Source organism: Tachysurus vachellii, chromosome 23 (genome assembly GCF_030014155.1).
Source record: "Tachysurus vachellii isolate PV-2020 chromosome 23, HZAU_Pvac_v1, whole genome shotgun sequence".
NCBI lineage: Eukaryota > Metazoa > Chordata > Actinopteri > Siluriformes > Bagridae > Tachysurus > Tachysurus vachellii.
In genome coordinates this window covers 7,994,438-8,022,197 of record NC_083482.1, presented here as the reverse complement: position 1 = coordinate 8,022,197, position 27,760 = coordinate 7,994,438, and the positions used below count along the sequence as shown (strand labels likewise).

At 37.9% G+C, this 27,760-nt stretch overlaps 1 protein-coding gene across 2 annotated transcripts; it reads left to right on the top strand.

Moving 5' to 3' along the window:
* map1aa (microtubule-associated protein 1Aa) lies at positions 1-26,283 on the top strand. Of its 2 annotated transcripts, XM_060859567.1 has the most exons (7): positions 1-157; positions 1,694-1,795; positions 15,608-15,690; positions 15,776-15,916; positions 16,056-22,920; positions 23,085-23,317; positions 23,604-26,283. In XM_060859567.1, exons 1-7 carry the CDS (start codon positions 1-3, stop codon positions 23,757-23,759), a joined length of 7,737 nt encoding a protein of 2,578 aa, XP_060715550.1. In that variant the 3' UTR covers positions 23,760-26,283. The 2 variants fall into 2 exon arrangements, with proteins under 2 accessions (XP_060715550.1, XP_060715551.1); XM_060859568.1 differs by lacking the exons at positions 1-157; positions 1,694-1,795 and adding an exon at positions 10,596-10,639 and having other exon boundaries at positions 23,604-26,281.
* The last annotated feature ends 1,477 nt before the right edge of the window (positions 26,284-27,760 follow it).

Sequence of the window (27,760 nt, the reverse complement as noted above, 5' to 3'; positions counted from 1 at the left end):
ATGGAGATGCATGTTGGAGCCGCTCGTGCCGCAGTAGACTGTGAGGAGCTGTGTGTTGCTCAGACTTTCTGCTCCACGCGATATTATCTGCTTATAGTGATTGGGGACATTGGAACGGATCATCAGCTGCACAAAGTGAAAGAACAAATACAACAAGGTGAATTTTCTGATACCTTCAGGAGATTTTAAACAGGGCGTCAGCATGTGCAGGCTACAGGTTAGCAGTTAGCATGTGCATGCTATCAGCATAGGTAGAATAAACTGATGTTTATGTAAACTGACTAATAAGCTGATTTCAATCAAGACTAATTTCAGCCAAGAGCAATCTGACATCATAGATGCTGTGCACTGCAGAACAGCAGATGTTGGAAGATATGTCATGTCTTTATTTTACTGAAGTAGCTATAGTGCAGTTACTGCTTCTTCTTTATATATACATAACATATATACACCCTGCTGTGAATATCCGCTTTAGACTGCACCAGTTTTAAGTTTATTGAGCGTAGGTATTACCAGCTTTGCACAGTGTTTTTGCACCATGATGTTTGTCCATTCTTCCTGGCAAATTTGCTCCAGTGTCTTCAGGTTGAGTGGGTGTTGTTTGTTGACTGCAATTTTCAACCATTGCAACAGATTCTCAGTGGGATTCAGATGTTAACTTGGCCATTGTAGAACAATCTCTCCTGTGTTAACCATTCTTGTCTTGCGCTGAATCTTCAAACAGGTTCTCTTGTAACATCCTCCTGCTTTATTCATTCTCCCTTGATGAGACAAGATGAGACATGTTGATCTCATCACAGAAAAAAAAAATTAAACCGTCACATCTTTACTGGGTTTCTCTCGTGCTTTCACTTGGCTCTTTATGAGCAACAGTTTCTTTCTAGCTACATAGTATTAAATTATGCAGAGCTCTTGAAATGGTAATCTGGTGCACCTTCACTCCACTCTCAGAGACTGTATTCTGTAACACCTTCAGACCTTCCATGTGCAGGGACATGGTAGCTTAGTGGTAAAGGTGTTGGACTACTGATCGGAAGGTCATGAGTTCAAATCCTAAGTCCACGAAGTTGCCATTGCTGGGCCCAGGAGCAAGGCCCTTAACACTCAGTTGTATAAGTTGAAATAAAAATGTAAATCATTCTGGATAAGCGTGTCTGCTAAATGCCGTAAATGTTGTGCAGTGTGTTGCAGATTCCACTTCCTTTACTAAGCATCCAGCAGTGCGTATTGGGATTTCCATCCTCAGATATAATTTTACACCCTATTTTTAAGTTATCAAATTCTGTTACCTTTTCTTTAACTTACATAAATTGCTCATTAGCTTTCATTCCTTTTTGCTGATATTTCAGCTGGGGTAGTTTATATTCAGAAAATGGAAGCAGTTTTAATATTTCACTCGTGAAAACCAAATATAAATCTGTTGTATCCTCGTTAGAACATTATCTTTCATCTAAAGCTTTGGGGTTGAATACTTATGCAAGCATTCTGTGAAAACCAACTTAAGAACAAGTTTGCAATAAAAATACTGCCAGGAAAATATGTGTTTATCTAAAGTGTGTGAGTGTGTGTGTGTTGCATGCATCTACATAACAGATATACATGACAGGTGACAGATACCTGAAATAATACATAAACACTATTATGTTGAACCCATAGTGTGATGTGTTTTGTGTTTTTTTTTTTTTTTACACAGGGCTTCGGTCATGGGAGATTGATCAGACAGTGTGTGATTTGGACAATGAGCTCCAGCTCTTCAGAGCCAAGCATTCAGCTCAGTTCTCTTCAGAGGTGAAAGGTCAGTCACATGTGAGATGTGAAATATTTTGGAGGAGGAGTCTATACCAGTAGACTATGTCTATGTGCGTATGAAAATAACATAAAGATTACGTATATATATATACACATTAAATTACATTTATTTTATTGTTTTATTGAAATCATTAGTGAGGATGTAAAAAACACATTTCTTGTTTTTGTGTTCTCCATCTGATTTGTGTTATTTTATTAATATATTTTTGTTTACTTTTGCATTGAAATCACTGGATTTATTTATTCATTTATTTATTTATTTATTTATTTATTTTTATTTTTTTTATTTTTTTATTTAATGCTATTTTCCTCACTGTTATTTTTAGTTGCCTCCTGTTAAGCACTTTGAGTTGTAAAGTCTGCATGGAATTTTTTTTTTAAATAAATTAAGTTTTTGTAACCTCTTGAGAGAATTTATTTCTGTCCCCTAAAAATGCCAGTGTTAAATTTTCCATTAAAATAATTGAGTAATATGTTCACTAGAGATTATCAGATTCTATTTTCTAGATTATTTTATTCTATTTTTCAGACATGCTATTTATTAAGGTTTGGGATTTTTACTGTACAGTCATACCGATCCATTAAAAGAGCTTAGTAAATATATGTTTAATACACTCTTTGATTCATGATATAATTTCATTCTGAAGCCATCTTCAGTAGAAGTGTTTTATAGCACAGAACTCAGCCTTGTCAGCTAATGGATTTTGTTTGTAGGGTGTCTGTAAAGCCGTTACTCCTGAAGGGCAGAAGGGAAACTATTTATCTTACAAATATCTTACCGATTATCTTACAAAAGGCTATTTCTGAATCATAGACATCTCTCCATCTAGAGAAGCATCAGTGCCTAGGAAGTGCCTCGAATTGTATATCACATGACTTACTGTATTTACAGTATCTGCTTGTTTTATCTGCAGTGTATTTTGATCTGGATGCTCAGTAATGCTGATGCATTGTTCCGCTTGCTTGGTGAACGCTAGCGAGTATCGTGTAATGTTTCTTCATCAAGTAGCTTATATGACTCTTCTGAGAATTTTCATAAATTAAACAGCCCAAATATACATATGGAAAACATCACCTACTCATATTTCTGACCTTCAACTACCTGCTTTCTATGAGCCTGTGTCCACTGTAGCCTCAGATTCCTGTTCTCATGGACAGGAGTTGGGCTGATGTGGCTGTTGTAGTGAATTTCACTACACGGTTTGACATTTTGATTATTCTGGGATGCTTTTCTGCTCAGCATGATTAGTAAAGAGTAGTTATTTGAGTACATATAGCTTTCCTGTCTGCTCAAATCATTCTGGTCACTGATCTCATCAATAAGTAATTTCTGTAAGTCAAAGTCACAGAAATCACAGAGATTTTTCCCCAGTTATGATGTTTGATGTGATTTTTTACACTGACCTGCTGCTACATGACCGGACAATTGAATGACTTAGCCGTGGTACACGTGGTGTTCCAAACATGTATGAGTTATACATGGAGCAGAGGTATTTTCACTTTCTATTTTCTCTTTTGAGCTTAATTCACAGTAGTTTTGTAGTTTAAAAATGGTTTTATTAATATTCTCCCTTATTTTGTAGCTGTGCTATATATAAACAGTCACTATGAGATTTTTAACCCACTTAGTTCCCATGTATTCATGACTCTGCAAAAATGAATAACACCATGCAGCTCTGAGCACTTTATCCATCAGCTCAGCAGATATGAGGCTTTAGAGCATAATCCTTTAATATCTGAATTTACTCTCGTCTCAGTATGGCAAAGTAACACCAACACCAATGTTCACACATGCATGTATGCCCCCACACACACACACCCTTATTTCTTGTGCAATATTTATGACGCCGTCCTATCAATCTCTCTTATGACTGCTGACACCGCCTCCATCTTGGCTTCACCCTGATGAATTATACATCCTTTCCACCTCCCATTCTTTTCCTATAAATAAAAACATCGGTAGCCTGCTTCCACCAGATTCCAACCCTGAAACTCTCTCTTCCTCTCTCCCCTTTCCCTGAATTAATGCAGTCCGTGTGAGCCTCTATCAATATGTAGTAGAGAGTGTAAGCGCATCAAGGGTGTTGGAGCAGGAATCAATCATACTCCCCAGAGGAAAGCTCTGTTCCAGACAGCAGGGATTGGGATCTTTTTCAGTTGTCTGTCTTTTAAAGTCAACAGTTTTTAAGCACGTACAATGTATTTTAATAAACATACTTCATAAAAAGGTGATCACCTTTAAGCAATAGCAGTAAACAAACCACAATTCTAGTGTGTGGGTGGTCTCAAAGGAAATAGTGTGAACAGAGGAAGGTTATGAGTAACAGCTACTAACTGTCATAGCAACGCTTTGTGCTGCTCAGAGGCTGTGTGCGATAACTCTGCTCTGTGGAATGCACTTGAGTGAAGAAAGCAGTTAATGAGCAGACCAGAAGATGTACATTGAGAAATTCAGAGGCATAATGCACCACCACCACCACTCACTGCTATGAGGCCTTGATGTCTGAGTTGCTCATTGTTGGTAAAAACCAGACTTCAAATGATTTGCTTCAGAATTTATTTACAAGCTGACTGAACCTAAAAAAATGAAGAATATGAATGAATGAGTGGCACTGAGGAAGCGAAGAGTGTTGAGAGTATTTAGTGAAAAACTTTAAGAGGTCATAATTAACATAGGAGGCACACAGTCTGATAACGTTGTTATAACATTGCCATCGCACAGTTTTTAAGTTTCACGGATAGATCCTGAACTTGGGTGGATATCTTTGCAAAGTCATTGTCCTTGTGCCTTTCCGGCTCCAGATCCTTTGCGACTCTGTCAGGACAAAGCAGTTGAGTGAGTGTGTTCATCCACCCGCTATCCATCCATTTTCCATACCGCTTATCCTATGCAAGGTCACATGAAGCCTGGACTCTAGACACAAGGCAAGGAACACCTTGGACTGGGTGACAACCCATTGCAGGACACACACGCACACTACAGACAATCAGACAATTTAGAGGTGACAATCAGCCTACAAAACATATTTGGTCTTGGGAGAATGAAGTATTTGTTCATATTCTGAATAAATGGTGATCTCAGCTGTGAACATGTTTGATAAGTCAGATCTTTGGACAAAGTTACAATCCTGATATTAAAGGAATATTTTTAAATTGTAAACGTAGACAATAAATCTATTGTAGAGAACACATAATGATGAACAACTAACAAAATTCAGCAGTGAACAAACATCTTGTCAAAATAATCACATACTGATTATCACATACTGTAGGTTTAGTAATTGCATACAAATTTTTTTACATAGACTTTTATTAAATATCACAATAAATCGGTATTATAACTTCAACTCAATATTATCAAATAAATTCAAATTCATTATGTCTTTGAACTTCCTCAATCCAGATGATTGCTGGGAAAGATAGTGAAAGATACCTTTGTGCTGACGATGAAATTGATTATGGCTGATAAGAAACATTTCTAGCTCTGCAGTGCTAGATTTTTCACAGCTAACAAATTTACAGACATTATGCAGTGTCAGAAACCATAGAAGTGAATCTGCCTGAGAGTTAAAGAGTCCTTTTACACACTTTTAGTGGCATACAACATCACATCTAATTGAATCCCTTTTATTGAGTTTGACAATGTGCTCTGATTTACTTGAACAATAACGGAAAACTGAACTAAACTGATTACTAGAAGGTTTGCAGTTGTCTCAAATAACTCCCTGAGCACAAGTCATCACTACATTTCAGAGAACAGGTTCAAAAGTACAGATATGCTTCTGTATATCCTGCTATTTAAAATAATTAACCTCCTGGCAGGGTGGACTGTACAGGGTCACTTACTGGTTATGAAACATAAAGCTTTCTATTCCCACAAATCATTTTACTGCACACCGTAGAACATTTCTAAGTAGCAATTCTAATTTATTTGCTTAAATGCAGAAGTCGTGCAATTGGAACAGGCAATTACTGACCTCAACGTATTTATATAGCAAAGCTACAGTACAGTAGTACAGTAGAAATTGGCAGTGCCTTTCATAGCCATTAAAGTCATAGTCATAGTCATTATTAAGTCTATTGAGAAAATGATCGTGTCATTTCGTGTTCGGTGTGTTTACTTTTATTTACACAGAAATAGATATTTTATTCCAGACAAGCCTGCATGCCACAGCTCAGCCTCAGACAGCAATGGAAATTCAAATAGTAAAGACAGACTTTATTAGTTATGTGTTTTTGGCAGCTGGGACATATGCCACTCAGTTTAAGTAATAAAAACATCATGCATGTAGATTGCCAGGCTGTTACTGTACTGTAGAGTCCACAGGGAAGGGGAGAGTACGGGGAAGTAAGAGGAATAGAGGACACACCCTGCATCTTTTCACTGAGGCTTTCAGCTGTCTCTCATTGCTCTCTCAACTGAGCTCAACCAGGGAGGGTGTGTTTGTTCATCCTCTGCCTTAAGATTGTAGAGATTCTCTGCTGCAATTTAAAAAATTTCCCTTTCATGTCTCAGTTGGATGAGGAAGATGAAGGAGGAGGAGCACAGAGCATGCTCAGTGTGACTCGCCCTTCTTTCCTGATGCTGTGCCCAGAATACTAATCATGCTTTCTGGAATGCAAAGTCATCATAGCTGTCTAGCATTGGCAAATGTGTAACTAGGTCTTAGTGTTTTTTATTTAAATAACTATATCTTTGTGCATTTGAAATTCAAACAATATTGTATAATATTGATCAATATTGTATTGAAAATGAAATTTTATCCTCGCTGTGTATATTTGGTATTTGTATTATTGAATATGAATAGACAAACAACCAAGGCTTAGCCTAGATTTAAAAAAAGATTGAACTTAAATAACAAGGAAGCTTGTTATTATTATAAACCTTCACACGTAGCAGATGTTCTGAAAGGGAGACGGCATCTTCTCCTGGTGGAGCAGCGTCAATGTCTGGAAATTAGGAGCAGAACAGAGCTGCGTCCAGAGAGGAAGTGAGGGTTAATGCTATTCTGATAGGTCAATTGAGTTTGTACTGAAAAGCTGCCAACAGCTTAGGACAGGTAGTAGAACATGGTCAGAAAATAAACTCTTTGAGCTACAATCAAATGCTCTGACAGATACTGACTTTTTTTTTTAGTATGATTAAATGATTAAAGAACAAAAGGAAAAAATAAAAAGTAGCTTCACCATTCTGTGACTAAAAAAATCAAAAGAATACATATCATCAGAATATAAGATATGTTGAGGACTCCAGAGGAAATGTGTGTGCATATGTACAATATATGCAAACTTTAAAAATTTTGAAAATGTGTTTGAAATAATTCTTTTCAGTTTCATGCCAAAATCAAATGCATGCAGATACATTTACAGTGGTTTGAAATGGGTGCTGATGTCTTATAACTCGTTCAGTTTACTTCCATTCCTTCTGCTTTAGGGATATTTAAGTCTTCCTCATGATCTGATACCTCTGTTAAGCTTGTAATTAGCCATTGATTCAGTGTTTTTGGAAGTGTTACATGTGAATTGTTTTACCTAGTCCAGTTTCAGTATTCTCTAGTGTTGTCCATTGCAGAATAGTTACACGGGTTTACTGTTTATATCTGTGGTGTAAAATGCTTTATGTGTTAACTACTGCTCAGTTTTCTCATAGTAGCACCATCAGCTTGCAATTTACAATATGGCCTTTGGAGGACCATCAACATCTCATTACCTCCGCTGGGATTTAGAGGCAAAAGCTGTAATAGCGACCATGGGCTCAGCTGCATGTACTGCTGTTCGATTAATTACATTCTTTCAGCACCTTGACACAACTTAACGTCTGCCACTATTGCTCACTGGAACACTCACTCTCGTGACGATGCTGACGTTACTGACCACAGCCTTGGTTCTTTTTTGCTGACACACAGCAGTCATATGGGCTGGTAATGGTGTGGTCTGGTGGTCATAAAGTCAGCAGAAGGACTAGGCAAGGAAAGAAGACCAAAAGAAGCTGCTCTGAACATTAGGCAGGTGTGCAATTTACAGACCTTTGTGGCCTGTGGCATTTTATTATAAAAGAAAACGGATTTTAGCCACACATTTAGCCCCAGGTTGTAATGGCTATACTGTAAAGCTTAAAGCATTGATGAGTACAGCCAGTATATTTATTGCTATAGTGGTTGGAGAGTTGCTGTGAATGTTTCCAGCGTTTAGTTCTTCTCCACACCTCAAAACTTTGCAATAATGAAAAACAGGGATGTGTAAATAAAGTGAAGTTATTTGACTAGATGCAAATCTGCAAACATCTCACCTTACTTAGAATTTGCATTAGATCCAAAGGCAAAATCTCTGACTAAGACACCAGGCATGGTGTAGCCATAGAGCTGTAATCCATGAAAGGGCTGTGCCTGTGTTTTAAGAGGTCATCAATAATTCAGAGAAGGTTATTGATCCCAGTCCTTTATATCTCTTCTGCTTTCACGTGAACACAGAGCATCAGCACAAGGCTGTGGCATCACCAGACTGCTATTGATCATCCACCACACCAGCTACACACACACATAGGGAAACCTGAGATCACACTGTTCACACTGCTAGCCCACTGGAGAATTTGCTGTATTGTGCAGAAAACAGGGTCTCACTGACTGTCAAGGGCAAGCAAGTCTGACACTACACACACAAATCTCAGAGCATATCAGGGTTGGAGGAAATAAGAGAAAAGCTCATTTTTTTGTATCTAAACATGAAATCCTTACATATATAGTGATAGAATAATAAGAATACATTAATCATAAATATATCAGATTAATGCAGTCATAACCCTAAGCCTTGTGATTAGATGATGACATGGTCAACAGAAGTCAGTACAGGGATATAGCTTGTCTGACAGCTCGGGTGTGGCAGTGAGACTGCTGTTCAAACACTTGTCTGGGATTTGGCTGGGATGCTATTTATACTCCTGTAATAATACCATTTTAGGTGACATCTAACACAAGCAACTGCTTGAGAATGGTTCACAAAATACTAGGTGGATTTTCATCCATGATAAATTTAAAGCTCAGTGTTCAGGTTAATTTGATGACCCACTCTCTGAGTATTTCATGAGAATTCTGAGATGTTTATAACTGAATGACTGCATTGTTGAAATACTGAAAACGTCCCCAGTACAATAAACCAGTACCAGTAGATATCATAAATCTTATGGTCCTCTTGTCTGTCCGTTCAATAAATGTGGTTGAGATAAAACACTGATGGAGTCTGGTTACGGGGGATAAATTCAGACAGTCCCACCCTGCAGCTGCTGCGCTAGACATGAGATGCATGAAAATCCCAGCACTGCCAGCACTGCCCTCCCTAACCTTCTCCTGGTAATATAGTTGCAGAATATAATGACATGCTTGATGGATCACAGTCCATAATCTTAACGAAGTCGAACGGTGAATCAAACAGTGAATCACGGCTCTTAGTATAGTCACATATCCACAATCTTTATGTTTTACATATACAGTACTGTACAGTATTTGCCATGTATTAGTGTATATACTTTGGGATATTGATAATAAAGTATTTATTAGTGGAGGAGAATATGTTCAGTTGCAGGTCCTCGTCGCGCCTCCACTGACTTAAGTCAATCGATATAAGGCATGAGGTTTCGCCAACAGGGCTCTAGGATACGATTACACATTAAAAAAAAAGAACCAGCAGACAGAGTGGATGAAAGAGATGGAGCCTGAGGTATTCATCTCTTTCAAACATGGCATGCTTTTTCCCAACAGGCTTGCTTAAGAGCTTCTTGATCTGCATGACAACCAAGAAACCAGCTGCTCCTTATTTTAGGTCAATCTATTTAATGTTATTGGCCATGAACAGGGATTTTCAAAGACATCTCATTGAGTCAAGACACCAAAAATCTATCAGTTCCTGTCACAGTAAAATTGTTGCCATGGTTGCTTTGAGAATTATGTGTTTTCTTGGAGATGAACTAAAAACTCAAAGGCAAACCACAGTGATGTAAACAGAGATGAAAACCTGTACAGATGTTCCATGCTTATTTTTTGCCTAGATAGTCTAGATATATTTTACCTAGAAAGTAATGTAGTAACACTATGTGGACAGAGAGTAATGAAAAACACTGAAAAACATATTCTTATACATTAATTAGACAAGGCAGTGCCAGAGGTTTTGAGGGTATGAATTGTGAATGATGTGTATTCATTACACATGTGTACAGTATATAATAATCTATACTTGTCCACACATCTCTGCACTGCTATAGACTTTATATTTATTCACTGTACATATGTTTACATATATATCTATATATATTACATACTGTACATATGCTACATGTTTATCTGCACTTGTCTACTATGCAACGGCAATAAAGTTCTATATATCCATCCATCCATCTATCTATCTATCTATCCATCCATCCATCCATCCACCCATCCATCTATCTATTAGTTTGTCCTGACTCACAAGCTCCGCCCACTGGCCAGTTTGTCCTGACTCACAAGCTCCGCCTACTGGCCAGTTTGTCATGACTCACAAGCTCCGCCCACTGGTCAGATTTTAAATCGCATCTTTGACCTCGATTAAGTTATATATTATGTTAAGTATTCAGGGATGACTCCGTATCCAGGAAGTTTTTTCGTTTAAGTCTTTGTTTATATTTGTGGTATATAAGGACGTGCACCGTCGTCGTTATTTAGATGCTAATTTTAAACAAAACAGCCTGTGTGTGTCCTCGCGCTCCTGCCCCGCCCACTCGCTGTCCCGTGCACGCTCATGTGTCCGTGAACGCGCTTAGCTCCAGACACACACGCACGCGACTCTCCATCATCATTTTTCGGTAAGTCTGTTTATTATTTTCAGTATTTAAATGCACCAAGTGGTTTTTGCCAGACCGCTTGAATAATCTTATAATATCACTAATTAACCAGTCCATGTTGGTAAACGTGGTGCTCCTGATTCATATTTGCTGTTACGCTGATTCTGATCTGATCTATATATATATTTATTTATTTTATATTATATTACTGAGAGATTGTTTATATTATTTATTTGCTGTTTCAGTAGAAATCAATTAGTGGCTTAAAGGGAACGTCACAGTGTCTGGAATGTCAATCAGTTGCTATAGTGACAGCGCGTGATGTGGCGATTGATTAATTCATAAGCTTATATATATATATATATATGTATATGTATGAGCTTGTAATTATTTTGATGTCAGACTGAATTGTTGTTGTAAACACAGGGTCCTTGAGCCAGTTGAAGGTTGCAGAGTCTCAGCAGCCTCCCTGTCTACCTGTTAACACAAGAAAGCTTCTCTCAACATTTATTAACTTATGATATGTGTTGCTTAGCTGACCTACTTATTATCCTGGCTTTGATATAAACTACAGGGCTTGATATGAAAATCCAGCTCAGCCCGCATATGGATAATATGCAAAACAGTCTATTAAAATATATCATGGATGCAAAATATACACAGCCCTTCATCTGCAATTGGAGCATGAAAATTTTTTATATACATAACCGTGAGGCCTAGATGTTTGACAGAAATGGCCTGTTTATGAGGCTGAAACCGTTATATGCATTACGTCTTCTTAGCTGATGAAACTATACCCTCCTTTTTAATACTGTTTTAGGATTTATTGTCATTATGAGCAATAAAAGATTCCTCCAGAATGGCTGAATCTGTTGGAGACTTAACTCCTGTCTGTTCTGGTTTAGCTCAGCTGATTAAGATGCACAGTATAAAAGAAAGTCAGTTTGCTGAACTGGGTGCTTTAATTATGAGCACTCTAAAGTGATGCCGCTGGTGTTAACACACTAGGTGTTAACATGACACACATATGCTCTTATTTTAGCTGAATTGTAGATCTTAACCTGTGAATAGCAAATCTGATCAGTTTTTACTGTAGTGGAAAGAAATGTTGTTAATCTCTATATATGAGTTTCAAGAATAGTATGAGTATCAGTCAGACAGTATGACAATGGGGGGTAATCTTAGTGCCCCTTGTACTTGAGGTCACTGGTTTTCTGTAGTTATTTATCATGTTTTAACAGTCCATTAGCTGAATATAAGCCAACAGTCAGTATTTGTATATTTAGTCTATCACTGCAATGTCCTAAAAAATTAACAGAAGCAGTAACAGCTCTCTGTCCTTTTTTATATAATGATTCTTATCCCAGCAAACCCTACCTTCACGTAAAGGTCTTTCAACTTACCTAAACCGATTATCATGGTTTTCAAGACATCCAAATGCTGGCTCCTGAATAGTGGACAGAATTCTAATGATTTTATTGATGTGATTAAAAAAGCTTAACGGGCTTAAAAGCCGAAGCTTGCACTGCATACTAAATCAACAAGCTTGATTAACTGGGATACACACATTTTCTCCTTGTTGTTCTCTTCCGCTTTCGTCTTCTCTATGCATTATGAACCATCTCTCTCATAACTCCATTAATAGAAGGGTTGTAGTGATGGACAGGAAGCAGATGAACTGATATAAAAGGGCCTTGTCATAATGTAATATCAGGCATTAAGAGAGATCTTTTAGTTTAATGCAGCTTAAGTCTGTTCTATTCAGGGCCTTTCCAAGTGCCATCATAGCAACAACTCACATTTAAGGGAAAACCCAATAAATATGTCGTATAGGGTGTTTAATGATGCTAATGAATTACTCATGAAAAAATAGAGAAACTTTCTAAATTTAATTCATACCTTAGCAATATTATACCTTTAGGGTTGCATGCTGTGCTAACATTACAATAGTCGAAGCAAATGCCTACAGTATAAACAAATAAAAGAAGGAAGGCTTCTTTAAGATTGTGGCACACTTGATTTCTACATTAATTCAGCATTTTGATCAAAAATAAAATATGTAAAATCTTTATATTCTCCTTTTAGGTTGATGGTGTTTGCACAAATCCCCTAAATCAGATTATTCTCTAAAGCAGAATTTAATTGTATTCATATACTGATGTTAGCTGTTGTGCCATGGTAAAAAAATAATACAAAAAAATGTAAATGTGTAAATTACAGTTGTTTTTTTGTTTTTTTTTGTGAATTCAGTATAAATTTACTGATTTGGGAAAATAAAATGTTTTTTTTATAGATTTATTGTCCTCAAATGATATTAATTAGTATGTTGCTGTACAACAGGAGCTGTATAGCACAGCAGTATGTATATTATATGTAATATTATATAAAAATGTTTTAGCAATACCACATTACCATGTGTTACACATATATAATGCTAAAATAGTAAATAATTTTATTTACAAGTTGTTTTGATTTTTGTCTCTACCCTAATGGGAAATATGCTTTTTTTAATGCTTGGGGGGAAAAGTTTTCACCCCTTTAAAAAGCCACATAAAACATTATACTATACTATACTATACTATACTATACTATACTATACTATACTATACTATACTATACTATACTATACTATACTATAGTAATCTCTTTCTTATTGTCCCTACACAAATAATTACCCATATTATTAAGTGTCCGTGAATTTATTTTTTAATCTATGATTTTTATTATTTATTTTATGTGTTCCAGACTGCACTTCTGAGAAAGAACTCAGAATGTACTGTTTAACGGGTGTTAATTCAACTCTACGTTTTTGACGAACAAGATCAAAAACAACATTTAAATAAAGCTTACAGTACAATTATGTATCTACTCTGATTTCATTTTGGATAGACGGTAACTGTCAGACATCTCAGCTTGCTTCTTACTGAAAGCTTTTGGATATTGTTCTTTCTAAAAACATGATGAATTTATCCTTGATCCTATTTGTTAGCCAAACCTCAATCTCAGCTGGCTATTGTTTGTATTTAATAGAGTTTAATAAAACTTAATAAAAGCCTGGTCCTTAGGGGGAAAATATGCGTAATTCCATTGTAATGATTTGTATACCACCTTTATTTCTACAAATTCCAAGTATTTTTAGATGTAATGTTCTCAACAGAAGGCCCAAAGATCTTTTCTCCCTGTTTACATACAGTACAATGTTCCTATTTAATTGTAATCGATCCAAGCTCGTATTTTTACAAGGCACTGTATTATAAATGTGTATTTTCATGCCTGTATGGTCACTCTGGATGCAGATGTACTATATTTTATATCTATAACACACATTTTTTTTGGGCAGATTCTGCGCTTAACTCATGTTTTCACTTTAAATAATCTGTTGTATTGTTGGTTTCTATTCAGCTGCAATGTGACTTTGTTGGCTTAAGGCCCCGGCCTGTCTAAATGTGCAATGTCACTAGGGACTTTGCTGTGTTCTTTTCTTGCTCATACCATTATCTAGTCTCTGTTTTCCCTTGTGGAAGCACATTTGAAGGTCATATTGTCACAATTCAATGACTCTACACAGAACATCATATACTTCAGATTAATAAACTATTTTGTAAGACCTAGTCAATGCCTTTTTATTGAATTCACCTTTTTATTTATACGAAATGCAGTTGGTGTCAACTGATATTAAAATCTTTGCAATCTATTTCATTTTTGGATTTAAAAAATAATCCAAACCTAGTGTGTAAAACCTTAAATATGTATATATATGTGAATTGAGTATAGCAGAATCACTGGAAAGGGAAAATGTTTATTTTTTCAGTGGGGAAAATGAACTGAGCTAATTTTTTTAATTGTTTCCTACTTTAAAATTTTAAATAGATCATTTTGACCTGTTTGGTGAAGATGATACAATTCAGTTATATCATATAATGTTCAGATGCTGGTGTCCGTCATCGGTGATTTATAGAAGATTTATAGATTTATAGGAGGTTGTCAATGGCTTAGTAAATCACAGTCTTACTGTATATAGCTTAAGACATATTTGTACCCAATTTTCATACTATGGTTTATAGTATGTTTATTTAGCTGTACATACTGTACATTATGTTCTGATTCTAAGCTGTGGTCATATCGCTGGAGATGTAAGGCTTACATTGTTTAGATAAATATAGTAAAAGAAAATAAGGAAAGCCCCAGCACTCATATCTATATTACTTGAATGCTAGCATGCTCACCCCTCCTCCACTGCAACGAACGTTATCCGCACCCTATGGAACAAGCTGTTATACTTCTGTAGGTTTTACACAGCCAATGTAAGGCTCATGTTTAACATATCATGACGTGCCACCTGGAAGTCTCTGCGTGAGGCTGCTGATCTGTTTCGATGCCACACCTCTTTATATGCATTAGATGTGAGGGCTTTTTTCACTCCCTCTCACAGAAATGCTGCAATGCGTCGGACGGCTCCAGGACTGGGTCAGTGTAACGGCGGCAGCCGCCAGCTCACCATCCCCATGGCAACAGCCAGTAGAATGGTTTACAGGAGCTGTGCGATGTTGTTTTTATTTCACGTTTAATTATAAATTCTGCTTTTCAATGATGAGTGAAGCATTGAATATTTTAGAATTATAAAATTTAATTGGTAAAACTATAAATTTAGTCATTAATAAATGACAGTAACAATAACAATAATAATAATAATAATAATAATAATAATATAAATACTACTACTACTACTACTACTACTACTACTAATAATAATAATAATAATAATGATAAAAAAAATATAATAATAATAATAATAATAATAATAATAATAATAATAATAATAATAATAATAATATCTCTTCTATTTTAAATGTACCTTCCCAAAGTATATACTACATCCTTACTACTTGCTAATCACATGTTTAAGAACATTAATGTGTCTTCATGGTTTTTAAGCATTTTCTTTTTTGTTAGTAAATAAATCCCTGTTTTTGCCTTGTTCTTTTGCAGGACAAAGAATTCTGCAATACAAGAGTGATGTCCTTGAGACAGTTGTATTGGTGAATCCATCTGTGAACAATATTGCTATAGAGGTAATGCTGGTTTAGACAAAAATCTTTACAGCCTGACTTTTATATTTTATATCTCTGCTACATAATGTTTTTTTCTCTCCTCCAGATCAGAACACTCCTCTGTGATTCAGCTAAACACAAGTTATTGGTCCTGAGCGGTCAGAGCACTGAACAAGGTGGTGACATCATCCTGAACGGTGGAGTATTTGACTGGAAGAATTTCTCGGACATCATCAACATTCAGAGAGTAAGCATTTATTGTTCTGCAGGAAACTGTAAATTCAGTAAGGATTAATTACTCAAGACGCCCAGCACACATGGGGAATATTGGACAATATAGAGAAGAAATCAGATTGTAATGAATTTTGCTGTTTCACCTTTTTCAGATTAAGAATTTCCTGAACCAGTCCGGTCCAGGTGAGCGAGCGTGTCTGACTGTGTGTTGTGACGGAGAGGGGGCCTGGAGCTCCCTACCTCTCAACCAAGAACAGAACCTGTTGGAGTACCGATATAACCCTGACCCTGTGCTCCCTGAGATGGAGGGTATTACAGAATTTACAGATTATGTCTCTGAGACTGTGGATATTACTTCTCCCTTTGAGCTTCTGGAGCCACCCAGCTCAGGGGGATTCCTGAAGTTGTCCAAGCCATGCTGCTACATCTTCCCTGGAGGCAGAGGTGACTCAGCCCTGTTCGCTGTTAACGGCTTTAACATACTAATTGATGGCGGTTCAGACCAAAAGTCTTGCTTTTGGAAACTGGTGCGACACTTGGATCGGATAGATTCTGTTCTGCTAACCCACATCGGAGCCGACAATCTTCCTGGGATAAATGGACTGTTGAGGAGGAAAATTGCAGAGCAAGAAGAGGACCATTCTCAAGGCTCAAATGCCTATGGAGAATGGAAGAAAAACCTGATTTCACCTGAGCTTGGTGTGGTTTTCTTCAACGTTCCAGAGAAGCTAAAGATGTCAGAATCAACTTTGAAAGTTAAAAGGAGCATTGAGGAGGCATCTCTTACGTTGCAGTACCTCAGCAAACTAGGTATCAAACCTGAGCCCCTGAATCGAGTTGTTAGCAACACAATCGAGCCTGTCACCCTGTTTCACAAATTGGGTGTTGGTAGGTTAGATATGTATATTCTAAATCCAGTTAAGGACAGTAAAGAAATGCAGTTCTTTCTGCAAAAATGGGCAGGTAACAGTAAGGCTAAGACTGGCATTACCTTGGCCAATGGAAAAGAGGGAGAAATTTCTGTTCCGTACCTAACATCAGTAACGGCACTTGTTGTCTGGGTTCCAGCGAGCATTACTGAAAAGATAGTGAGGGTATTGTTTCCTGGAAATGCACCACAGAACAAAATTTTTGAGGGCCTGGAAAAGCTAAGGCATCTTGACTTTTTACGTTATCCAGTTGCTACTCAAAAAGACATATCATCTGGTGGCCCACCTTCAGTCATCAAACAAACAAAACTTAAGCCAAGGACTGACAGCAAGGAAAGCCTCAAGTCTTCACCCAAAATACCTGCCACTACTAAAGCAAGCAAGAAAGAGGCAAATGAGGACATTGAATCAAAAAGCGACTCAGTAAAAGAGACTAAAATGGAAAGGAAGCCACATAAAATGCAAGAGAGTGTTAAACGTTCCAAACCAGTGAAAGCCAGTACAGAAACCACTGATACAGCGAAACAAGAGAAGAAGAAGTTGTTAAGAGAGAAATCCCCTAAGAAACATGCCAAAACATCAAAAATGGAGGAAAAGAAGGATAAAGAAAAGAAACAGATTAAGAAAGAAAAGAAAGAAATAAAAAAGCAAGACTCTGTTAAGAAAGATGACAACAAGGAATCCAAAATGAAGGCAGATTCAAGTAAGCCAGAATTAAGGAAGATCACCAAAACTGACTCAAAACCCTTCACCCCTGAGGTCAAAAAGACTCTTAACAAAGCAAAGGTTCAGACCAAGCCGAAGACAGAAAAATCAAAAGCAACCAAGGAGCGAGAGAACAGACCTGCTGCACAAAAGGTTTCAAAGGAGATACAGGAAAATGACAGATCCCTGGTCTCCTCACCAGAAGACCTTACTAAGGATTTTGAAGCACTGAGACAAGAGGAACTTTCTATGCTTGCAGAGAGCAAAGTGCTTTCAAATCTTGAATCCACAACTTTACCTGACACACGTATTGTGTCGCCGGATGAAGGAATCCCCACTACTGACAATGAGACTGAATCCCCTCATGAGGAAAAACAGGTGCATGGAGAAAAGACAATGGAACCCCTAACAAAAACAGCAGACAAATTTGAGGATGAGGGTGCTGCAACAGAAGATGACTTTGAGGATGAATACAACACTGAGACCAAAATATCTAAAACGTCAGGTCTCACAGAGAAGACAGACATCAAGAAGAATGAAGATCTTGAAAAGAAACATAAAAAGAGTGAGAGTGAGGAGGAAGAGGATGTTATTGAAAAAGCTGAGCTGGAAGAAGCAGAAGATATAGTTCATGAGGAAGAGTTGAAATATAAGAGTGAGCAGGTGAAAAAAGAGACTATTAGCAAAGACTCAGACACCAAACAAATTGACACTAAAACGATCAAACCTGCTGGTGCCACTGAACACATCTCCTTCATCCAAGATGAAACCATTCCTGGATATTCAGAGACCGAACAGACCATTTCTGATGAGGAGATCCATGAAGAGACAGAGGAAAGGATCCCTCATCTCCGCTATGATGACGTCTCTGTCCCCGATCAACCTGACATTTTCTTTCATGGCATGAAGGACACAAAACCCCAAACCATATCTGTTGCACCCGAGTTAACAACAAAGATAAGCAGTGAGGTCCAAGAGCCACCTTTATCAACATATTCCATGAATATCATTGCAGCACCACTGGCTGAGGAAGAACATATATCCTCAGCCACCTCCATTACAGAGTATGACAAATTATCCTCTTTTGCAGCATCCGTTACTGAAGATCAGTCTATTGCCTCTGTGACAGCACCTCCGACCGAGGAACTCGGAAAAAGCTCTTTACTCCTGGACAATGCGAGCAGTATGCAGTCATCCAATCGTACAGAAGGAAAAGAATACCTACATTCAGCTGGCACAATCTCTCCAACATCATCTTTAGAAGAAGACAAATGCTTCAAGTCACCACCATCAGAAGAATACCAGCCCACTGTTCCAGAAATGGAAACTACCAGAAAACCCAGCACTCAACCACATGAAGATGATGATGAAGATGAAGAAGAGGAAGATGACCAGACACCCAATGTTGACATGCCTCTTGGAAAACTCCATGAGGGATATGCATCTGCCACACTGCAGGAACATCTTGATAAATGCCCTTCCTCAATGGTACCTCTTTCATCTCCTGGAACACTTTCTGTCTCGCAAGAAAAGAATGAAAAATCCTTTTCTCCAGATGAACCCAAAATAGAAAGTGCTGACAAACCACTATCTGGTGCACCCTGTGTCTCCAGCACACCAGAAGCAAGTGGTGCTTCAGAACCCTCAGAGAGATGTGCAAGTCCAGATGATAGCACCATGAGAATGGCCTCACCTACACAGTCAGGCCCTACTAGCATTGGCTATTCACCTACTGAGGAAAAGGCACCAAAGTCTTTATTTATGGAGAAAGAGGACAGATTGGACAAGGACATATACAATGTTCAAATGTTAACTAAACCTGAGACGGTTGTAGACACTGATGCAAACAAAAAGACTACGATGGAGGATGGAGGGGACCCATTCATAGGTGGTTTCTCTAGCACAAGGGCGACATTTGACGATTCCGGTGAAGAAGAAGATGATGTTGGTGAAGTGGAAGAACAAGATTATTTTGGAAAGGGAGATTTTACGACCGGTGTTAAAACAAAATACAAAGAAGAGAGGGAGTGTACATTCCTCGATGAAGATGACATTTGTGATCCACAAGCTTTAAAAGAGGAAAAGCTAATTAAAAAGGAGAAAGAGGAAGCAGATCAAAAAGATAAACCACAAGACATGACCACATACTTGGAGAAGGAACAGAAGTCCCAGATGCTGAGCTCTGAAGAAGAGGAAGAGAGTGAAGATGAAGAGTGCACTTACTCAAGCATAAAGGGGCACCAGGACAAGTTTGATTCGGTGTCAGCAGCTTATACCAAGAAAGATGTGTCATCCTCAGAGAGAGATGACTCAACCGTGAACTCCAAAAATGGAGATAAAAGTGTACACTTCAACTTGTACTCTTCCCCTCAGTCTGAAAAGGATGTTAAAGAAGACCATATGAGGGAAATAAGGCAGGATACCCCTTACGTAGGAAAGAGTTTTACATATTCTGATGTATATGACAGTAAATCTAGTTCTGTGGATTCATACTCACCTAATTTACCGAAAGACACAGATAAGTCTGATGATCGTAATGACACCCTGAAGGAAGCAGAGAAAAAAGATTCCATGTATACCTTCATGGAACCTTCAAAGATGTCAGATTTGGAGGAATCTTACATAAAGGATGTGTCATCACCATCATACAGTGAAACCAAAACATGCATGGAATCAAACGTTGGACATGTTTTAGATGACAAATCTACAGACATATTAACTGAGGCCAAAAAATCATCACATTCATTCTCAACAGAAAAAGACATATTTTCTGTTCAATTTGACAAGCCTACCGTTAGTGGAAAGACGGAAGTAGGTGATAAACCATCAAGTGATTATAAAGAGGACTTTTCTTTGACAGCTCAGTCTTTTGGGGTGGGGTCAAGAGCAAGTGCACTAGAGATGAAGATGTTAGCACATGGAGAGGATGATGATGACGACGATGATGAAGATACCGAAGAAGAAGAAGATGATGATGTTTACAAGAGGCGTGTCGGTGACAACGATACGGAAAAAGATGCTAAATACGGACTAACTAAAGATTTAAGCGTGTTATGTGGTACCACTAGCAAAGTGCCACCTGATTTCAAGGAGGAAAAGAAGGAGCCCTCACAGGATCATAGTTTTGGCTCTGTCAGCTATGGCACATCCCCTTTTAAAGAAACAATGAGTCATAAAAACACTGAGAAACCGTTTGAAACAGGTAAAAATGAAGTGTCATCACCACTCTCTGGCAGCCACATGACAGAATATTCTGGATATGAATATTCTTATGGCGAGGTGAAAAAGTCTGTCCCATCCAGTCATTTAGCCAAAGATGACAGCTATGGTCAGTCTTTCTTATCCTTATCCACAAAACCAAGTGAAGACAAATATTACCACGATGACAAAGACTTTGAATTTGAAAAGCAAAAGACACCAGACATTTTACCAAAAAAACCTGGTGACTCTGTTTCACCCGGCTTCAGTTATACAACTACGTCAGCCACAGCATACTCCTCCTCTTCCTCCTACAGTCACTCCTCCTCTGCCTCTGCCTCTCTCTCCACTAGTCGCCAGTTTGGAGATGAGGTAGAAACTCCAGCGAGTGTTGGATATGAGTATTCACCCTTTAAAGATGAGCACTCGCCTGTGGTAGATTCACCATTCTCCAGTTCTGTTGGGATGGTTAAAGACGAGTATTTGGAAGTGTCAGAGAAGACGACTCCCATCACCACCACAGCTGAGTCCATTCCCAGCGTAGCAAAGGTTTCACCAATATCATCTTTTGAGGACATCAAACCCTTACCTTCTCATCCACTTACCTCTGCAGTGGATAAAAGAGAAGAACTTGCCAGCTGTGCAGGTAGTGCTTTTGAGAAAGGCCCCCAGGGTGCATGCTTTTACAAGCCAGAATGGGAGGCAAATACAGGTTTGCAGGCTGAATATGGTGCTACTGGACCTTACAATCCTCTCTCCAGGTGTTCTGAGAAAGACACTATGAAAAAAGATGTGTTTGGTGCTTCCTCAACACCTCATGCTGATTTACCCGAGAAACAATATTATGAAGATACTGAGAGTAGCGAAGAGGAGGAAGATTACATTTGTGAGTCTGAACAGGACAAACTGCACTATCATAGTTCTCCATTTACAGCCGATGCAGATAAGAAAGATGATATGTTTTCCATGACTGAGAAACTGTCTTTTGCCAGTAAAGTAGGCACATTTCCAGACATGCTTACATACACTTCTTCAATACCACAGACTACAAAACCAGGTACTGCAAACGGACCTGCAGAGGTCACTATGGCAGCACCAGAGGCCTTTGCGGACACCAGCAGCGTTACATCCAGCCTACAAAAAACTGAACTGAAAGGTGAAAAATTTGAAGCATGCAAAATCAGGAACCCATTTGAACGGGAGATGCAGCAGCAAAGAGGCGTTTACCCAGGAGAATCGCCACCTCATTATCGTCATGATGATGAATATGAGGAAGAAGAGGAAAAGGAGCCTGTGCAGCCACCTCGTCCTCTTTCCCTTTCATCTGCAGATCAGTCTTTCCCATCCTCATACTATAAAGAAGATCCAAGCAAGCCTGACCATCCATCTGATGCATATACTGGTGTCGGGTCCTTCTCCTCTTCCCCAGGGTTCTCTTCCTCTGAGTATAAACAGAGAAAGGGAGACACGTCCCCATCATTTATCAACCCCAGCATTTGCCAGCTGTCCAGTGATGAGGAAGATGAGGAGCAAAGGAGCCAGGATGCAGATCAGCAGCAGCCATCAGGCAAGAACCGCTCCCACACCCAGCCGCAGCATGGATACTGCAGAGAAGACAGTGAATCACAGCACCTGTCAGGAGCCATGGCAGCAGGGACTGGCCTAGCTGGAGACGACACACCTCCAACCTCGGTCAGTGAATCTCTACCCTCACAGACAGATTCTGATGTTCCACCTGGGACAGAGGAGTGCCCCTCCATCACAGCAGAAGCAAATGCAGAATCTGATGAGGATGCAGATTATCTCCCTGTGGACAAATCATCTGGAGCCTATGGTGGAAAGCATTTTTCATCCCGGTCAGATAAAAATCATGATCCACTGCCCTCACCAAGGATGGATCCGGCCCCTTACCCACCTCATCCTGATGTCTGCATGGTAGACCCAGATGCTCTCTCCAGCCTTACTGACAAACCTTTAAAGAAAGACCCAAAAACAAAGAGCCTTCGCAAATCAAGTAAGTCAAGGTCACCAGCCAGGAAAGCTGACGCCATTCGTAAGAGGTCTCCATCAAAGGATTCCTCTCCTCGTACCACCTCTCTGAAAAAGAAGGACTTAGAGGACGATCTATACAAGTCAAGTCACAACACTGGCAAGGGCCTTGTCAATGGAATTAAATCTATTTCAGGTATGTATTTGCATATATTACACTTTTACCTGCAGTATGATACACAACAACATGATGCATGAGGGAAGCATTCAATTGTAACAGAAAGTTTTGTTCAGATGTAACACTTCAGTTAAGGCTTCTTCTGCATGATTCTTCACTGTTCATGCACTTGTTTTCAACAGGATCAAACAGTACAAAATCCAGTTCTGCTGCACCCTCTGGTTCTCCGATCTTTGTGGACTTGGCCTACATTCCAAACCACTGCAGTGCTAAAAATGTCGACCAGGAGTTCTTCAAACGTGTGCGCTCAGCCTATTATGTAGTGAGTGGGAATGACTCCAGCAGTGAAGAGCCTAGTCGTGTTGTCCTGGATGCATTGCTGGAGGGAAAAGCACAGTGGGGCTCTAATCTACAGGTACAAATTCTCATACGTCTTTACAGGTCTTCATTTGTAAAGGCTAACAGCATCTAACAATAAAACGGTCATAACAGTGAGGAACATATTGCCAAATCCTGTCTTTTAACTGGTTACATGGCCATTGAAACTGGTGTTTAATTTTAATCTCATTTGAGAAAACATGCACGATTAATTATGCTAATTCGTTTAGGTTCTTGGAGGGTAATGAATTATTCATGCAGAAATGAACACCACTGGATCAACAGCTGATAGTGCTGAAATATGTTCCTCTGTTCTGCTTTAGGTGACATTGATCCCTACCCATGATACAGAAGTGATGAGGGAGTGGTACCAGCAGACCCATGAGAAGCAACAGGAGCTGAATATCATGGTTCTGGCCAGCAGCAGCACAGTTGTGATGCAGGATGAGTCATTCCCTGCTTGTAAAATTGAGTTCTAAGTCTGGCATGGCTCCCAGGTTCACACTTTTACACTTAAACAATACTTTATCGCCTTATTTGTCATTTCTTCAGGGTAACAAACTTCCTTTGATAACATTGTCCATAGTTACTCAGTAGTCTCTATCTCTCCAAAAATGGTTTTGGTCCTTATAACATTCCCAATTCTGAATGAGGATGGTATTATCTAGAAAGGCTTTAGCAGGATGTGCCTTTAACATTAGGATTTTCAGTTCACTTTCTCACTTTGATGAAGAAAAATGTTTTTTTTTTTCAGTTGGTAATTGTTTGAAATATTTTTTTTATTTTTATTTATTTTTTAATTTTTTAAATTTTTTTACAATTCTCATTTTCACTTTTATTTTTTTGTATTATTGAATGATGCAGTTACATCATTCAGATTAAAAGGTTAAAACATCCCGGTTTTATAAGGCACACGTCAATCAGAGCTCATTTGGAGTTTGTTACTTTACCTTTAATTTATTCTTATATTATTTATGCATGTATTATTCTTCTGCACACAACTTCAGACCTACATATATGCTCTCTGTTCTCTCACACATACTCCACAAAATATCATGTATTACTCACGTAATCTATTCTTCAGAACCTAATTACATGCTGGTATCCGTACATACAGTTTGCAGAATATTTACTAGTATCCGGATAAATGTTTATTCTGTTCCCTTGGTGAGAAGTAGAAAACAGCTAAGGGTTTTTAATTAATAGCACCACAATGTACCAGCCTATTACAGTTCCAATGTAAACATGCCTTTAGTCAGACAGAGAGGACAAACCTCACAAACCATGACGGAATTGCATAAAACAAGACAAGATGGCTGATGTTCTCTGTGAAGAATTAGGATTAGGTGTAGGATAAGTCAGTGTCAACTGCTGAACTGGTTATTTTGTGCTGTCAATGTTCATAAATTCATCATATTAAGTTGCTATAAAAGACCTGTAATTGTTATTCCATTTCCAGATTGCAGATTGATATCATGAAATGTATCAGCACTTTATAATTATTTTACTTTTATTTTTATTTAATTTAATGCTTTGTGTAAATAGAAATGCTGACTGAGATGGGAAAAGCCAAAGGGACTAGCAATAGAAAACGATTGTGAATGTTGAATTTTAGGAGCGATGTAGTTGATGGAAGGTTTGGATGGTATAAACTTGGATAAGGTTAAATGTTTGCTGCACAAATGTGGGAGGAATTAATGACTATGAATAAGCGGTATCTTTTCCTAGGATCCAGATCCAGGATCACATTTAGTTCGGGATATTAATAAGCACATTGTGGCCTCTACTAGGAATAACACCATTGTTATTAGAATAATGAATTCCTTATACATAGCCCGAGTGTTTAACGTTAGCATTTAAATGTTTAAGGATTTAAACAAAAAATTTTTTTCAATAGAAAAAAGAAAAATGGCTGATAAACACGTTTTGAAGATATATGTTAATTGTCTGCCTAATACAGTAAAAATAATTGGGATTCAATTCAACACGTTATTATTTATGCACTGTTTTTAAAATTCTAGTAAATTATAATATAATTTGCAAGAGCCAAGTATGCATTGTTTTATTTTGGAAAAGACAAAATATTATTTGATTCTGAATAGTACAGTTTGCGTGGCCAGCTGAGATATGTCACGTTAATGTTTACAACAAACGGTAACTTTTTAGCTGCTGGTTATTTCTAAGTGCTAAAAAGACACGTCCTCACTAACGGTGTTAACATGGGTTTAAAACGATTCAGTACAAGGACAATAAATGTTAAGCAAGTAAAATGCTATCGTGTACCTGACTGCCAGATCGTGTGACCAGATCACTGATCATATTTTATTTTCAAGGTATGTAAGTAAAGCGTCCATTTTCCGTGAGCAAAAGAACAACTCAATAACAAAAAAGTTACAAAAACCAAACTCATTAATGTGCTGTGCAAATAAAGCCTCCTTTAGTTGCAGTTTTTTAATTATCCACATCTTGAACAGTAACAAATCATTCAAATCCTGCTTTCCATTCAGCCTGGCTAGTTTCTGCATGTGATTTTAAATTTGAACGTGTGTGTTCTAGTTAATAATGTTATTAAATACAGTACTATTTTAAAGATATATATTTAAATGCTAAATGTCTCAATAGCACATGTAACCGGGCAGCGCTTTAATTTAACTCTGTGTGGTGTTATAAAGAACATACTGGGTTTTTTTTTTTATTCTTATTATTATTATTTCTCCCAGTAAATTTATGTCTCTTTTCAAAGTTCTTTTAGCTCTGTTTCTCTTTTGGTCTTTTTTATTTTCTGTGCACTATGCTGTATCTATCTTTGAAGTTTCTCTAAATGTAGAATCTACAGATTTGTTGTAAAAGGGTAAACCTGGTGATCACCAATAAAATACAGTCGTTGAAATGTTTCACAGCGTCTGTGACATTGACAAAGTAGAATCGCTGCTATTGAAATCGCTCAGTTTCTTATATTATAGCAAGGCCAAATCCCTTAGAGAACAGAATCAGTGCTGATAAGTCAGTAAGTCAGTCAGAGAGATTAAGGGAGACCTGAAAGGTTGGAGATATTTGGAGAGTTGTGAGCTCTTTGCTTTGTGGGATTTGGGGAAAGCAATACTGCGTAATAAATAATTAGACGAAAAGACATTGATAAAGGAGGAGACAAAACTGGAAGAAAATTCACTTTTGTATGACTGGAGTACTAAATCAAATTCTGGAGACAAATCGTGTTTTTATAAAAGACATGACAGGAAACGGTTATATCTGTGTAGAGCAAATACGCTTAAATTTAGTTAGATGAATAGGCAACTTCTTCATTTTTATTCAGGAACATTAGTTATGTCATGGTTACAAGATCACTGTGTTAAAAAAAGAAAGAAAGAAATAAAAAGCTCAGTGTCAGATACAAAACAATATTTTCTTCAGTGTTTTATATAAAACTGCAGCTTCTCCTGTGTACTGTTGATCCTCATGGTACACGGTGTTACGCTGTTATTCTGCACCTATTAACCGGAACATTCTCTCTAGACAGAGAATATTTTCACACCCCAAACACATGACACTTATTTAAACAAGCTACACATTGTTAATACAACGAAAATGTTGGCAGTTTTGGCAAAGACTGAATACAAAAGACTACGATATCACAGTCTGGGTCACTGGATCACTATTATTCTTCCGAGCCCATCACACCCCAATCCTACATGGCTGTTCTTTTTTTTTTTTTTTTTACTCAGAGATGAATGGGGAGGAACAAAGCCCTTGTGTTTGGGTAAAAATCCAGTGCTGGGTACAAGAGCTGTAACAATAAACAACAGAGCCTTGCTGTTTTGGTTGGCAGCTGCTGATAACATAAAACACTGAGATGGGATTAGTATCGGGGTGAACTGGGGAAAAAAAAATCAGCCTGGAAATTGTCTTTAACATGGTCCTAATATGAGATAAAATGAACGTGCATTGAGTATTATTATGTACATTGGCAGTAAATGTGAAAGACAACAAACCAAAAACACGAGCGAATTCAGCAACAAAACACAAGGATGACAGCAACATTAAAACTGAAGGCTGAGGCTCAGACTAGTTAACGTGTGGACAGGATCTTAAAGCAGCAGTATGTAATCTGTAGAGGCTAAAGGTTTTTAATTTGGAAATTTCTTTAGTAGAAATATTCCAGTGGAAATAAGTCACTAAAGAACATTTTGTAGCATCAGTTAAACGTCACAATTTGAATTAAAAAATTTCAACATTTATTTTAGATTTAACTTAATGAGCAAGCCAGAGATGAGGAAAAAACAGAAAAATGAAACCCATCCTCATCTAGGTGACAGCAGGGAGTAAGATTATAAATCATTTCCCTATATGCTCAAAGAGTACAACTGTGTAATCAGGAAAATGATTCTAGTTATAACATGACTGTCTTGTTGACGTTATCAACTGTTCACTGATGAAGACGTGGTAACTTTCATAGCGATCCAACGTTTCCACACCATCCGTG

What these genes read in the sequence shown, in the direction of transcription:
- map1aa (XM_060859567.1), top strand. Translation starts at nt 1, where the DNA reads ATGGAGATGCATGTTGGAGCCGCTCGTGCCGCAGTAGACTGTGAGGAG. An exon ending in GTTCTCTTCAGAGGTGAAAG is followed by an intron (nt 1,796 to 15,607) that starts GTCAGTCACATG and finishes GTTCTTTTGCAG; the next exon opens with GACAAAGAATTCTGCAATAC. An exon ending in ACATCATCAACATTCAGAGA is followed by an intron (nt 15,917 to 16,055) that starts GTAAGCATTTAT and finishes CACCTTTTTCAG; the next exon opens with ATTAAGAATTTCCTGAACCA.